Genomic DNA, 15,964 nt, shown 5'->3' with positions numbered 1-15,964 from the left:
CCTTAAATTTCAAGGTATAGAAATGGTACTTCCTTTTAAAAGGGGGTGGTGATAGGGACATATTTCTATTACACAGGGAACAAACTGAGAGCCCAAATGGTTTGAACGAAGAACTGCTGTTGGGTTGTTTCTTATAATCTATTCTTATGATCTATCGGGGTTCCCACTACATTAGGATTCCATATTTAGATTGTGTAGATGTATTTATTCTTGTCGTTTATTCTTGACATTGTGTCTAAGGTATTTTACTAGACTCTGTTATAAGGATTCAAGCAAGTGGACAGCGTCATACAGCTTTTAATTTAGTTTCCTTCCACATGCTTATCCCTTCAACATTTGTGTATATATATTTTGTCTTGACATTTTTCAATGATATTTTTCTATATACTCTTCGAACTATTTAACGGGGTCATATAGCTCTTAATTAAAAAATAAAAACATTTTACATGCTATTTGTCCTTGCTATGGTTGGATTCATGTCTTTTGTGGATGTATTAAGTCTTGACATTTTTTCTACATTTTTCTATGCTGTCTTGAAAAATTCTAACTATTTGGGCTAACAGGGTCATATAGCTCTTAATTTAGTTCCTTATACATGTTAAGTGTCCCCATTGTAGACAAATAGAGATTTTTCCATCCTCTGGGCAGTTTGAGCCGTCTAGAGCATTCATTAGTGCATTTTGGACAGTTTTAAGCATTACAATTTGTCATATACTATGTGAATGTATGTACATTATGAAGGTTTTTTCTGTATCATGTTTCGCCGTAAGTGTTTTGCGCATCTTCATTTATTAATCTGGATTGTATAGCTCTTTTTTATATAGTTTCTTGTTATGTGGTATGTTCGTTACCTTTCAGCTCGTGTCACTAGTCATTGTTGTTTCTAATTTGTTGTGGTCACACCTCCTTCGTTAGCTGAGGCCGCTTCTGGGCAGTTCATTCACGGTCATCCTGTCCTGCATTATATATTCTCTTTGCTGACTGGTGTTTGAACCTCACATGTTTATATAATTGCCATCTCTGCTGTTTTGATTACACTGATGTTGGCTTCTAGCACATTTGTTTTTGCCCACAATAAACAAGAAGACTATTTATCTGTGAGTGCTGGTATTCTGTTTGTTTTGACCATAACATATAATCCAGTTAGATTTTTAGCCATGGTCGTGTCGTGGCTCTAGGAATGGTAGTCAGTCTGTTGGTCGGTTTACCACTATTGGATGGCTTGACATTTTGTACAGACATCCATGGTTCCAGGACGATGGATCGTGCTGACATTTCCTCCAGTACCACCAGGAGGTTGACATTTTGTTTTTTATTGAATTATCTCAACAATTATTGGATGACTTGCTGTGAACTTTGGTACACACATTCATGATCCCCTCAACTTTGGTGATCCCCTGACTTTTCATCTAGCGCCATCATCTGGTCAAAATCTCATTTTGTCCAATACTTTGATTTATGACCAAATACCTGGAAAACTAATGACGTTCCCATCAACCTCAGCTGTACTTTGTGTTTAGTGCTAATTAGCAAATGTTAGCATGCTAACACACTGAACTAACAAGGTGAACATGGTAAATATTATACCTATTAACATCAACATGTTAACACCATTGGGAGTATGTTAGCATGCTGATGTGAGCGTTTAGCCCACAAACAGCCTCACAGAGCTGCTAGCATGGCTGTGGAGTCTTGTTCATCTGTGACCAGTGTCGTTTTACTGATAGCCAACACAGCCTGGAAATGAGGAGCCCCAAAGGTTCAAAAACAAAAGTGACATATTCTATTGCATCAAAATACCCATAATTGCAAAATATGCACACACAAAAAAAAAAATTAATAGTTGTAGCAAGTACACACTTTCAAAACAAAGAAAAGAAAAACTAAAAAATACTCTCCCACACAACTTATGGTGCAATTACTGTTTTGTTGGTTCATTGATCAACATTTGAACTTTTGCTCAGCAGTGATGAAATGTGGCCAAATTCAAGAATAACCTTTCCCCTGTTAGCCAGTTTTGAGGTGCAGATTTTCCGCAAACTTTGCTGGTAATATCACTGTCAATAATGTTCTTCTTTGAGCAACTCAGTTTGGATTATGGGCATCTATGTTTGCCACTGCTGGGAAAAGGTTGAGACTGTTTGCAGACCTTTGCCCCATATTTCTGGCTGCTTCTGGTTGAATGGACAGTCTGTCTCTACGCTGGACTTTACCAAGTCATACATGTTTTGTTTTTTTTTTTTGGGGGGGTTACAGTGTGTGTAGATGTGAAAACTCTTTCAACAGGAGCTCAGGGGAGAAAGGGGTAAGTACACTGGGTTTTTGTGTAATGCTTAAAGAAAAAGAAGTGTAAAAAAAATCAAAAGAAATGACACACACAATGATTCTTGGTGATTGCTGACATTTAAAAGTGTAGAATCTGTTCTTTTTTATATTTATTCAAAATTAGGCTCTTCTTATTGTTTCCAGTTTAGCAAAGGCTGGTCATTCAAGACCAGCGCTCACAGTTGTATGCAGGATTTCATCGACACTAAAATATACACCTATAAGGCAACATACAGTTCCAGCTCCTAATCCAGATTCATATTTTTTGATAAAAGCTGAAACTTTAAGTTTGAACTTAAAGTTGAACTTGCAAGAACATGTTTTGTATCTGTTGGCTTACTATAATTTACTTTGGCTGAAACCGGCTGCTCTAAAGACACCGCTCCTGGTAATCCTGGCTGTGCTTGAAGTGCTGATGTATCATCTAATCTACTCAAGAAGTACAGCCTGGTAATTGGTTGGGAGGTTAGTTTAATTAGGGATACCGATCAGGTCACACAATCAGGTAAAAGGATTTATTTTCCACTTAATTATTCATTTTGTTTGAATATCTCTGTTAAACTGGCAAAGTACTTATAAAATAGTTGCAGGAAATAAAAAAAAATTAATTCAAAAAAGACAAATAAAACGTGAGTAAATGGATTAATAAGAATTTAGCATTGTGACTCAACATAAACATTCATGTTTCAGTTTCGTTTCGCTTCATAAGCCTAAGAAGACATTATTTATAATAACTGGGTGTCATTTTTTTGGTAATTTCTGTCTATACAGTAGGTATTTATTTCCATTTCACACACTTCTTTTAATCTGTTTGTTAATTGTCCGGCGGAAATTGTTTCCTCACTGAGCCAATGTGCAGACATACTACATTCTCTTGCCGTAAGCAAAGGCATATTCAACTAATATGAAATTCTACAATATTCAGGAATTACTGCTAATTACTGCAGTCTTGGGGTTCCTTTGCAAGGACAATCTCCAAAAAAAGAAAAACTTCAATACAAAGGTTCATCAGCCTGGGACCAGACCAAAAAACATGAAAATAGTTTTAGTTCCAGTCTTATTTTTATAATTCTGTTCTGGGGTTAAAAAATATCTGTTTTCCATTTCTAATTTTCCATTGATCTTTCCAAATATTTGCATGAGTAATGGTACACGTATGGACATTCGTATACATTTATTTCCTCAGATTCCCATTTATTTTTCATTCTAAAGTACTGTTTTGTGCCAACATGGCAATTGCTTGATATAATTTTGCTACTGATTTATTATTAACTGCTCCATTCTATGCATCAGTTATATAATTTTCAGTGGTTGGTGTGGAGTTATTTTTCCAAGAAGAAAGAAAGAAAAGAGAGGACAAATAAAATGGCAACTAAACTAATGCAGATTCTGTACAGGCTTTATTTGTGAGCATACAGGGATTCCAGCATAATACATAGAGTAGATCAATATCTGTTGAATGCATCAATACAAAGCCACATACAGCTGGAGAGACAAAAAGCAGAGTGTGCAGAATTAACCACTTACAGTAAGTGGAGAAACATCTATTACAGTGAATATAAATGGCATTTTATGTTCTAGCAGGTTAATGGCATATGAGAGCTATGAGTTGGCAAGTTATGGATATACTTGTGGCATTTACACTGTTTATGATCTGTCAGTTTGAACATATGTTGTGTTTTCGTTTGTTTTTTCTTAACTCATGTCTGTATAGCTCTTTTTTAAAATCTTTTTTTTTTTTTTTACATTTTTTTTTAAAAAAGGAAGCAAATACTTTAGAAAAAAATAAAGCAGAACAACAAACAATTAACACAAGGAAGGTAATAAAAATAAGAGACTTTACCAGAATAGATTGTACACATATGGCTTATTTGTAGCAGTAAGCATGCAGTTTTTCCATATATTCTATTTGCGCTTACAAATGCAGGTTGGCTAAAGGATAATATTTTACACATAAAGTACAATAATTTGTCTTATTGCATTGTGTGTAGTTTCTTAAACAACATGTAACCATGATCTTAATAAACCTGGACACTAAGTGCTCTGATGAATTAAACTCTCCCTGATCAATAACCAGGAAGTGCTGGGACTGCTTCACCATCACAACGAGCTGGACATTCAAGTGGAGCCCAGCAGCAGGTGAGCCCACCACATCCCCATCTGAGAGAGACAGTCCCTCGAATACTGTCCGAACTGTCCTGTTTAACTGAAGTCTACCCTGTGCATCTGAGTTAAAGTGAGTCTCGTGCATCTGAATGAGTGTGTGTGTGTGTGTGTGTGTGTGCTTCTGTGTGGATGTCGGGAAGCTTCACAGGCACTCTTTCCATAATAAAATATCCCACGGACTGTGTGGACCTCGCAGACCGCTTGGGTCCGTCAGAGGATCAACCACTTCTCATTCTCAGTACCAGAGGACCTGCTGATACAAAACAGCTGCATGCTGAGTCAGCACAGCAGCAGTGACCTGCAGAGGGCAGAAACACACTCAGGGTGAGACACTCGCATTTGCCTGTAATGAGCTGAAAATTACACAAAACGCCGTTTGTTTACGTCTCCCTATGTCACCGTCAGGCTGTTACTACTAGCATTCCCTTATGGCGCAAACAGCATATTGTCAAACAGCATGTAATTTAAGGCCCTGCATCTGTTTATAACTATAGCATAGTGTCTTACAAACCATTTATTAAATGATTATATACTGCTTATAAATGCTAAATAGAAGGACTTGTTGCCATTTACGTTTACATATCAAATTTTCAAATGTTTTTAATAATATATCCTTTTTATTTGTGCGGAACTAAAAGCACTTAATAAAGGTATAATTCAAATTCAATTACTTGTACTACAGTGTATTGGATTATGATATGCAAATGCTTCACTTGAACCTACCAAGTTAAATGCTTTTTTCCATCTAAACTTCATGCAGCCTTCACATGATTGAGCAAACTCCAGTCTGCACAGTCTTGCCGTTACGGTTACCATACCTGAAAGCAAAAGAGGAAAGCTTCATCATGCGTCAGTCCTGCTGTGATATCAGAAATAAAAAAATTCACAACATCACATGAAGTTTACACAAACCCGTTCAGGTTGGCGGGCTCTGAGTGGTAGACGTGTTTGCCCTGCTCAGCTATAGACGGTGCGTGGGGTGCGGCGCCTTGACTCTGACTGGCCGTCAGCGGGTGGTAATGGCTCTTCAGTTCAACATGGCTCGTGGGCAGGGGCATGTGATTTGTCCCGTGTGCTTTCCCGTCAGTCAGCGCCACCTTGGGGTCAAGTTTGTCTGGATCGACATGTTTGCGGTTTTTTGTTGGGGAGGACACGTCGATGACCTTGATGTCTGGGATGCTGGCCTGCCTCAGGACCAGCTCTGAGTGGGCCAGTTGCAGCTTCTTCATGTGGTTGATGGCTACAGCAGCGTTATAGGCTTGCTGTGAAGCGAACATAGACAAGAGGTTCAAAGAGAGATCTGAGAGCCATGTAGACTACACATAGCTTCACGTTAACTGCTTCTCCATGATGATGTCTGGAGAGACTACGGTAGATTGTCCAGACAATCGATTCATGTTTTAGAGTCATTTTTACTGCTGAACAATCAGGTGCACTTTGGTTCCCCTGACAGCAGAAGTCACACATCAGCCATCAATGGCCTTGATTAAAGAACAATATTTTATTAAACTGTCCTTAATCAGGAAGGATTTACGTAGGTGCCCAATTAAGCTACTGTAAACTGCAGTCCTTAATGATCTTATCACATCAAAGCCAAGAAATCAGCGAGGACTGACCTTCCACTTGGTCTTGGCGAAGTTCTTTTGGATCTGAACGCTGACAGAATAATAGATGTCCTGGCTCCGAGCCGTCTTTCCGATAATCCTGGAAAACAGATGACGAAACAGAACACTTAAGTTTTATTTCAGTAGAGGTTAATCCTGAGCCCATCTCTGTGACCTAACACTGTTGGGATACACTCCTATGTCCTGTACTTCACACCTATTTCTTTCATGAATGTGAGTATGAGTTTGTAGGGTCACTAAAATGTTATAAATCTCAGGATTATAATACATTTTGTTTCACTGTCCCTTTTTCTAGAAGAACAACAACTGCCATTTGGGATTAGAGCTGCACAGTAAAAAGCAATACGAACTCATAATTAAATCTTTTAGATTGATATAACTTTCAATACATGAAAATAATAAAAAAAATGTAATTGTTACATGTTGTTTTAACTATGGCACAGTAGCCTATAGCCATTTTACTGTGAAAATCCATCAAGAACAGTCTAACTCTGCTCAAGAAATGCAACTACTGTATGTTGCAGGGAATTATTTACTCCTATTATAAAATGAATTTAAGGGTAAAAAGATGAGACAATTTTATACTTTAAGAGTTTAATTCGATGCGTCATAACCAAATTTGTATCAAAATCCTCCCATGATACAAGGCTGATGATGATGACACTCACCAGGGATGTCTGAGCGCTTGCTCAGTGGTGTAGCGCATGCTGGGATTCTTCTGCATCATGTTACGGATGAAATCTTTGGCTGCAGATCAAAAGATGAGAAACAGATCAGGGCTGGGACTGCGCTCTGTATGGAGGAATAAAGCAGCTGCTAGCAAGGTATACAATCTGTCTGTGTTAATGCTCAGTGTAATTACCAGATTCTGAAATGTCATCCCAGAAGGGCGAGTCGAACTCATACTGCGCCTTCATGATCTTGGAAAACAGTCGTGTCTCACTTTCTTCATAAAAAGGGGGATATCCACAGAGTCTGCAACATAAGCATGTATCATTGTTCAATGTTCTACAACAGCGTGCGTGTTTATGTACCAATGTGTGCAAGTATGTATAGTATATGCTCGCTAGGTGGTGCTATGGCTCAATCACTGCATCATTATTCTGTATTTAGGTAACTGTGTCATGCTAAACGCACACGACCAGCAGCGGCTTTTAATGTGAACATCCTGCCACTTAATAAAGGGAAACTTGGAGCTGATTTACAATCTTAGGAATCTAATCTTTCCTTTCTATCTCAGTCTACTGATGTGTGCACACATTTGCCGTGGCTTTATACTTACAAGATGTAGGTGATAACTCCTATAGACCAGCAGTCCACTGCCTTGCTGTAGGGCTTCTGTGCCAAAACTTCAGGAGCTGAAAGTGAGGAAAAAAATGTCAAAGCTATGCAAGTGATTACTCTAATTAGGCCTGTATACAGAAAAACACAGGTATAAATATTTTAAATTGTCTGTACTATCTTAGTGTTACACCCCTGTGCGTCTTATATTTCTCTGACCCATTTTAGCCCCCCACTCAGTAAGTGTCGACTCATCATTCATTAGACAGGCATGTTTCCTTACCTACATATCCTGGGGTGCCACAGGCTGTCGACATGATGTCGTTGTCTACCATCTTGGAGAGGCCAAAATCACTGATCATGATCTTGGAGGTCTCCTCCTGGCTGTAGTACAGGATGTTCTCAGGCTGCACAGGGGCAAACAGACAGGAGAGCTGTTCACACACTGATGTCCTCAATGAACAACTTCTCAAAGTGTTACTTCACCTGTGAAACCTGTGAAACAAATTCTGAAATATCTCAATATCTTCCAATAAAAGTACCACTGCTGGAAATGGAGCTGTACCATTAAAAGTCTTGCAGTAAAAATGATATCTAAGTACAAGTATAGGCTTATTAATGAGATTTTAACTTACAGGAATAGTTCAATGTTTTGGGAAATACATTTATTTGTAGAGAATACCACTTTCGTGTCTGTACGGTGAAGATGGAGCTGCAGCCAGCAGACAGTTAGCTTAGCTTAGCATAAAGAATAGAAACAGGGGGAAACAGTTAAAGTCCAAAGGTAACAAAATCCAGAAAGTAATGTGGCTTTGTCCCAAAAGTGTACTTGAGTAAAAACACTTTTTAACATTCCACCTTTGTACTTGAAAAACACTAGTGCTTCAGCCTATGTAAATGTATGATTTTGTTATATTATCTGATTCATACCTTGAGGTCACGGTGCACTATGCCATTTTGGTGCAGATAGCTAACGGCCTGCAGCACCTGCTGGATCACGCTGCTGGCATCCTTCTCTGAGTACACCCCCCGGTCCAGTATACGGTCAAAGAGCTCACCGCCTGAAACACTGGTAAGAAGACACCACTGCCATCAAAATGTGATCTTAAATCCCATTTTAATTGGCTAACCTGCTCATTTAAATAACAGAACAAACTGAAAAACTCACAGCTGCATGACAAGATAGTAATGGGTCCGACTTTCATAGAAATCCTCCATCCCCACGACATTCTCGTGTTGGATTCTGTTCAGGAAAATAACAAGGTGCTTTCATGATGACATAATCCCATAACAGAATTCACACTATTTCAATATAAACAGCCAAAAGAGAAAGCTGATCAATGTGATTCCTTCCCACGCTGACTACTGAGAGAATCTGAAATGAAAGTTGTTATTTACCTTCTCAACACAGCAATCTCATTCTCCAGATTAAGGTCTCTTTTCTGTTTCTTCTTCACACACTTCATGGCAAACAGCTTTCCCGTCTTCTTCTCCTTTACCATGTACACCTCTGAGAACGCCCCCCTGTTCATTAACACGCAAACACATTTAAAATGAGTTCGTGATGATGTAGTCACTGATTGCTTTGAAACATCACAGGAAGAGTTAATAAGTTTCCCCCAGCAAGAGGAAATGAATCTTCCTTCTTATTAGAATAGGGGAATTGTTAATAAAATATGGGTACGTTAACAGCATAGAGTATCAGCCTCTTGCTGAGTCTCCTTTCCATTTTTCTCAGCCAGTCCCAGGGATTCTTTTTGCTTGCTTCCATTTCTTTATTTTGTTCATTTGTCAAATGTGACTCAAATAGAATAAGTCTTTATGATTTAGAGTATGGAAGTGTCTTGTCTGTATGGGTAAATGTAAACAATTAGTTTGACATTTTAGGAAATACACTTCTTGCCGACAGTTAGATGAAAAGATCAATATCACTCTCATATCTATCGGTTCAATATGAAGCTGGTGCAAGGAGATGGTTAGCTTAGCTTAGCATAAAGACTGGAAACAGGATGGAAACTGGATCTGTACAAAAACCAAAGGTGTAAAAACAATGTCAACTAAACAAAAACTGTTTCGTAACTATGTGTGATTACTATGGATTTTATAGTTTCATCATGTTATTCCTCTTTGCCTACTTGCGTCACACTGACATGGAAACTGCCTCGATTTATTGGAGAGCATCAGAATTAAAATAAACACACGGCAGAAATAGCAATATCAAGGGGTTCAGTTAAGATCCATCCTCTGTGGCTTAACTATTCACATGTCAGAGGCTTATTGTTCCGCCCTGTGCTGCTCTGTGTCCATGCTATCTTCAGCTCTGTCTGGGAATAGTTGTTCTACCAGGTGGATTAGGCCCTTTATCCCTGACGCAATGGAAACAGCGGGCAGAGGGCTCTAGCCCCAAAGGTCAGAAACTGAGCATGTGCGGCAGGGTTCCTTGGGAACAACAAGCTCCTACAGATGGTACAGGCCATGTCACAGACAGGTGTCAAGGACTGTGGGCAGACATGGGATATCAGAACCCTCCCCTCTGTCTGTAAGGTAATGACACTGACCCTGAAGGATGAAGGAATGTATGAAGCCCAACACATGCGCCTGCTGGAGGATCTGAGTACCTTTAATAGTATTTATTTAACAGCACAATGTGAATCATAACTGTTTTCAGTTTCATTTCCTTTGCATCTTTTCTCATAAGTGTATTGTGTCACATTTAGAAAGCAATGTTGCAAATGCTTGTAATACACACTCATACACACTGCCTAATACCAGCTCAGGGAGGCAGACAGGAACAAGCTGGCCTCGCAGCATCATCACAGCACTTCACATCCCATTGCTCAACTGATTTCTCCTTGGTTACCAGAGCTCATTTTCTTCCTAGGATCTCCTTAAAGCTTATTGCGACCCTCAAGAGAAATCATCAATCAAGCCCCGGACACGAATGCCAGACAGCATCCTTTTTTACAAAAAAGACAAAGGGCAATGAGAAATCACTGACACGCTAACTCGACACGAGTATGTAAATTTGCAAGCTTAAAATTCACAAACGTTGACTAGAATGAAATTGCTCTGTGCTTTTTGAGACATTCTGGGAGTTACATTTACCCCTGAAGAGACTGCGTCCTGATTGCCAGGAAACCATTAGGATGTTGTTTACACTGTGTGTGATGGGGCCCAATGGGAAGGGCTGTATGTGATGTTCTACGCAATCTCCTGTCCCTTCTGGATTCTCCTTCTTTTGTTGTGATGGAAGACAGGAAGACAAAAAAACTAAACCGTATACCTGAGAATGGGCAAAACAGCTCAGAGGGTTCACTCTGTTGACACCTTCAACAGAAATGAAAGCAGAAAAATCATTCAGTGGCTCAGACAGTAATCCTTCAACGTACTTTTGTGTCTCTCTTTTGGTTGCTTGTCTTGAATTTTTTTGCAAACTGTATAGCATCAGTTTGTCTTGAAATTCATTGTCAATACTTTAGATGAGGTGGTACGGAAATAAACTTATCACAAGTGCTTCTACATGTCTTCGCCCACTTTTCCATAAAACTCCCGGACTTGTTTTTCAAAGTGTTTGAGGAAATAAAAGTCATCGCTGCAAACTAATATTATTAAATCACATCCTGTACTCAGGAGGGCCCTCGCCTCCTTCACAGTCCAATTACCGCTGATGTGTTCATCTAAAACCTCTCAGCAGCCTCTTCAGCTCTCGGCACAGATCCGTTCTGTTTTCCAGCAACATGTTGATGTCACTCTGGCAGCACTCGCTTGCTCGCACCTTCATTTGCTGTTGGCCTCTGATCTGCTGTTCTCCAGCTACTCGCTAAGTATTTGAGAGTGCTAGAAGACCTGCTGATTATCAATGCTGACCTCACAGAAATTAGGCCAACACTGTTAACGGAGTGTGTGCGTAGTGCTGCAAAACATTATCTTCTTTATTATTATTTAAAATTACTGCAGGTGAACTTTAAAACAGGTAACTTAAAAAAATGCACACCAACTGGTATTTCATCAGTTTCCTTGCCTTTAGGGCCGCAACTAATGATTATTTTCACGACCGATTAATCACTTCATTATTTTCTTGATTCTTTGATAATTGTTTTGTTTATAAAATGTCAGAAAATAGTTAAAAAATGCCCATTGCAATTTCCTAAAGCCAAAGGTGATGTTTTCAAATGTCTTGTTTTGTGCAACCAATAATCAAAAACCCAGAGACATTTAGTTTATTATCACATTACACAAAGAGAGGCAGCAAATCCTTACTACTGAGACGCTGAAACCAGAGAATATTTGGTATTTCTGCTAAAAAAAATGACCTAAATTATTAATCAGGTATCAGAATAGGTGTTGATTATTTTTCTGTCGATCAACTAGTCGATTAATTCCCTAATTGTCGCAGTTCTACTAATCAGTTTTCTAATCAGATTTTTATATTTTCTTCTTCTTTTTTTTAGCAGAGTATCACAATTCAATGAGACTTTAGAGAAAATGATTTAAAGTGAAAAAAATGTTTTTAGTTTAATGCTTTTTTTTGCATGTAAATGAATTGCTAAGCTGACTTCACAGCCAGGCACCATCAGGACAGTCAGACTAACTAACCCTCTAACAGCGTCTTGTTGTCTAAGACCTCAGTAAAGTAGGCCAATCAAACCAGTAATCTGTCCTCTGACTCAAACAGCATGTTGAGGGTCTATAGTCATGCCACATCCACAGCAAGTCAAGAAAATACATTTTACTGTAGTTGCCCTCAATATCACTAAAACAAAATATTCCCAGGGGTACTATACAAAACCTGAATAACAGCTCAATAAATATTAGGCTTTCTTGAACGAATCACTACTTTGCATGTTAATAAATGCTGCTATCTTACATGGAGTAAAATGTACTTACGATCCCAACTCCTCCATGATGTCAAAAATCTCCTGGATGTTTTCAGTGTTCTTCTTCCACACATAGTCGGCCTCTTGACGACCCATGCCTGCAGACTTTTCGACGGGGATTTCTTTCAAAATAAAGGAGAAAGAAAAGAGGTAAGAATAGATGTCGACACCAAAGTTCCACAATGCACTGCAATAATCCTGGCTTAATGTCCAGACTCCCTCATCATCATAATCATAAACAGAAAGCCCTCTGGGATTAATGAGGAGTCATGAGACAGAAGGTTTGAAGGTTGGTGTGTCTGCTGCGCTGCTCAGACTGTCTGCAGGAGGACGAGCAGATGAGACAGACATGAGTCTTAGTCTGGCACACAAAAGGTTAGCACACTAATCTGCGCTGCAACTGGCACACAGGAAGGTATGAAGCCGTGCTACGTCCGGCACATGCTGTCTCAGGGCCAGATGATACTGTATGATACTGCAGTGTATGATTAAGGCTGACTAATAATCTGTCAAACAAGAAGAAAAGTAAGAGGAATCTGTTGCCTTGATTTGTCTGCATTTGTCAGAACGTGTGCACTTGGAAATAAAAGAATGATCAAAACTGTTGCTAAATTATTCTTAAAAGAGCTCCCTGCGTAACTCTGATCATCATACAGCGATATCCAGTTCTTATGTTACGCAAAACACTTGTCTTTGCTTAAATAACAAATAATCTATAAGGATTAGAAAGTCAGGAAGAATGACTTAACCAATAAAACTGAAGGTACTGGGAAGGATTAGGAACACTTTAAATGAGCAGGTCACCCAATTTGGTTCCTTGCCCTCTTTTCTCTTATATAAGAGATTAGTAACTCTTGATCTGGAGACCTGACCTTGTCACACTCTTTGTGTAGCCTCGAAACAAATAACTTTAAAAAAAAAAAAAAAAGTGACTACCACAAAAAGGTACTGTTGAACATACAGTATGAGGAAGAAAAACCTGACTCAGGTTTTGAATCGATCCCACTTTCACTTTTCCTCACATTGTCCATTTTTGTCCACATTAACTCACATGTTGCAATACATTGTTACAATACATTTAAGACATGACATTTGTGTACTAATGTATCCTCACATTCATTCAAATAATGCCTATTCACACAGGTGAGCTCTGAGGGTCTGGTGTTTCCCTGCACACAACAGAAGGTCTTGCATCCTTTATTCCCCTGTTGTTCCCTGCAGTATTTCTTTCTTTCGCCGCAGCATTGTGTTGTTATTTAGCAGAGAGGGTCAGAAGATGCAGAAAATCGCTGGTGCACAAGAGCAGCGCAGCACACTCTCACGCAGAGAAACCCACTGCATGCTGGAGAATACGTCCAAAACCACAAACAGCAACGCAAAACTAATTTGCACAGTCAAAACCTGCAGCAGTGATCCAGATTTCAACGCAGTGACTCCTCTACAGATGAGTCTTCTACTCTTCCCTCATCTGCAGGTTTACAGTCTTGAAACGCGTTTTTACCGTGACGCAAAAACACCCCTCGATGTAAATATAATAACAAACGACGTGGCAGAAAGCACAGAGACTGGCTGATCTGATAGAAAGTGGCAGAGGATGCGGCCGGGGTCGTGCAGCCCCTCTTCTCTACTCTCATGCCACCAGCAAGACCAAGTTGGCTGCGGCATCCGCGGAAAGATCGATCTGCGGCAAGGAGGCGAACCACCAGATATTCAGATCAAGCTTGAACCACACAGCTCTCACGCCTGAATAACATAACGCTAAATACGAGCAAGTTTGGACGCATATAATGACTCATGATGCTGAATGTTAAAGCAGAACACTCAAAACTACCCAAACAGAATAGAAATTAGGGAACACTGGCCCTCTACCTTGTTATTGGCTGGAAAAAAAACTAAAACAGTCCCCACCTGCTGCTCCACAAATTAAACCAATAATAGTTTGAGTCATCCGGATCCAAGTGACTGACTTCATAAAGAAGCGGTTCATTCACCAGCAGACTGATTGAGACTTACCTACAGACTCTGCGCTGCAGGAGCTCTGCTCTGACTCTCCTGCCAACAGCTCGCCGAGGTCTGAACAGCTTACTTTGTCTGGGACCTCACAAATACCTGTTGTTAAGTCAGAGATTACATCCATGGGGAGAGCCGAGGGGAGGGGCCGACAGCCTCACGGGTGCTCATTGAGACTCAAGGCACAGGCGTCACCTCGGGCTGCAGCTGCTGCTTTAACCGCAGCATCATTCATCGTTCAACACAGCTACAGTTTGATGTAAACAACGCGCGTCTTGCGCAGAAATGAGCAGCTTTTCCCGCAAGTGCACGATTCATTCAACAGCTCACTCCATGTGCGCATGTGCACTCGCGCATCAGTTGTGCAGGCGTCTCAGCACTGGAGTGGACTACCATTTTGAAATACACGATCAGTAGCGATTATTGCTTTGACAACAGGCTGCCAATTAATTAATTAATTAGATACAAAATACATGTTTGCATTAGTATTCCCCCCTCCAGGTCAGTGATTGGTAGATGCATCAAATACTGACAATTTGGAGCAGTTCCATTTAACTAAATATGCAACTTTCATAGAAGTCGTTATGATTTAGGTGTGTCCTATAAAAGAGGGTGACTATACAAATGGAATACATTTATAGGCACTGAGATAATTAATAAATAATTAACTAATGATTTACAGATCAGACAATAATAAGGTTGTAATAAAAATCCTTTCTATTTGGTAATAAGGCAGTTATAAATGCTGTTGTAATGCATTAATAAACATTCACAGTTTTTTACTTAATAAGCCATCAAGTCTATATGTGCAACTGTTAATATGTAATTAATAAAGCGTTTTCACAGTTCAATTCATCAAATCTAAAGTTGTAAATGTACTACAGTAGGCAGCTCTTTTGGTAAGTGGTCAAACGTTTACCTGATAATAAGGAGCTAACCGAACAGACAAAGTAATAATTGTCATACTGGAGGAGGATAAACAACTCATCTAGAGAGGTTTTTCATAACCTGGCAACCCAAAAGATGTTGTATTAGTGTCTTAATGCTCTATGAAGCATTGGTAAAGCCATTATTAAGAAAGCCATTCGTTACATTTTTTAAACCCTTATTATGCCTTATTAGAAAGTGGTACAGATAACAGTCGCAGGAAATGTATTTGTAAACTTGTTTTCACTTTTCACCTGGCCCACAGACTGATTAGGCTTATGGATTAATCTGCATCAGGTGCTCATTTCACCTGCCGCACAAGGAGCCACACAGTATGGCAGTGACAGGTCACGTTGATAACACAGTTGGCCTTCTCTGTTCTAATTTTCACTGCACACAAAGGATAAGGACTTCTTGTGCCATGCAAAGGAAATTATCCACAAATATTCCTAATCAAAAGGCACAGCTACAGCAATGCAGGCATGTCTTGAAGATAAATAAAAACGTGCTGTTCTGATTTTATCTACCATCCAAGGCTGCAGCGTTGACCATATCTGCCAGGACTTTCATAGCTTCAAAACTGCAAACTACCTGAGTTTTAGGCATGTGCTGTAAATAGTGAAACAGAATATCAATAGCTGGACTGGTTAATGTTGTCATGGATACTGGTTCAGGAGGTTGTCATGGTCATCTTCCATTTCAGGTGTGTTTTTTTAGAACCATAATGAGATGAAATGTCTTTTCCAATCAGCA

General features: G+C 39.4%; 1 protein-coding gene and 1 long non-coding RNA gene across 3 annotated transcripts; one reads left to right on the top strand and one right to left on the bottom strand.

The window, feature by feature from the left end:
- Nucleotides 1-3,708: 3,708 nt before the first annotated feature.
- On the bottom strand, nucleotides 3,709-14,588 carry camk1gb (calcium/calmodulin-dependent protein kinase IGb). 2 transcript variants are annotated; one of them, XM_044210010.1, is made up of 13 exons: nucleotides 14,288-14,588; nucleotides 12,285-12,396; nucleotides 8,796-8,921; nucleotides 8,566-8,640; nucleotides 8,328-8,466; nucleotides 7,681-7,804; nucleotides 7,399-7,474; nucleotides 6,979-7,091; nucleotides 6,785-6,863; nucleotides 6,108-6,195; nucleotides 5,404-5,753; nucleotides 5,215-5,309; nucleotides 3,709-4,789 (listed from the first exon to the last, which is right to left on the bottom strand). In XM_044210010.1, the coding sequence occupies exons 1-12, from the start codon at nucleotides 14,409-14,411 to the stop codon at nucleotides 5,255-5,257; spliced, it is 1,461 nt and encodes a 486-aa protein (XP_044065945.1). In that variant the 5' UTR covers nucleotides 14,412-14,588; the 3' UTR covers nucleotides 3,709-4,789; nucleotides 5,215-5,254. The 2 variants fall into 2 exon arrangements, with proteins under 2 accessions (XP_044065945.1, XP_044065946.1); XM_044210011.1 differs by lacking the exon at nucleotides 14,288-14,588 and adding an exon at nucleotides 13,389-13,672.
- Nucleotides 8,338-10,916, top strand: LOC122882551. The gene is made up of 2 exons (XR_006379394.1): nucleotides 8,338-8,469; nucleotides 10,279-10,916. It is a non-coding gene; the product is annotated as an uncharacterized LOC122882551 (long non-coding RNA).
- Nucleotides 14,589-15,964: the final 1,376 nt, after the last annotated feature.

The sequence above is a fragment of the Siniperca chuatsi genome, linkage group LG10 (genome assembly GCF_020085105.1).
Source record: "Siniperca chuatsi isolate FFG_IHB_CAS linkage group LG10, ASM2008510v1, whole genome shotgun sequence".
NCBI lineage: Eukaryota > Metazoa > Chordata > Actinopteri > Centrarchiformes > Sinipercidae > Siniperca > Siniperca chuatsi.
Note: the sequence above shows the minus strand (reverse complement) of the source record. Positions and strands in the feature narration are given on the sequence as shown.

Bases quoted from the DNA above. Each gene is read 5' to 3' on its own strand.
- camk1gb (XM_044210010.1), bottom strand. From the start codon at position 14,411: ATGGATGTAATCTCTGACTTAACAACAGGTATTTGTGAGGTCCCAGAC. The intron at 5,754-6,107 runs GTCAGTCCTCGC...TTCGCTTCACAG, and splicing joins TCGCCAAGACCAAGTGGAAG to CAAGCCTATAACGCTGCTGT. The intron at 5,310-5,403 runs GTTTGTGTAAAC...TTTTGCTTTCAG, and splicing joins GAGCCCGCCAACCTGAACGG to GTATGGTAACCGTAACGGCA.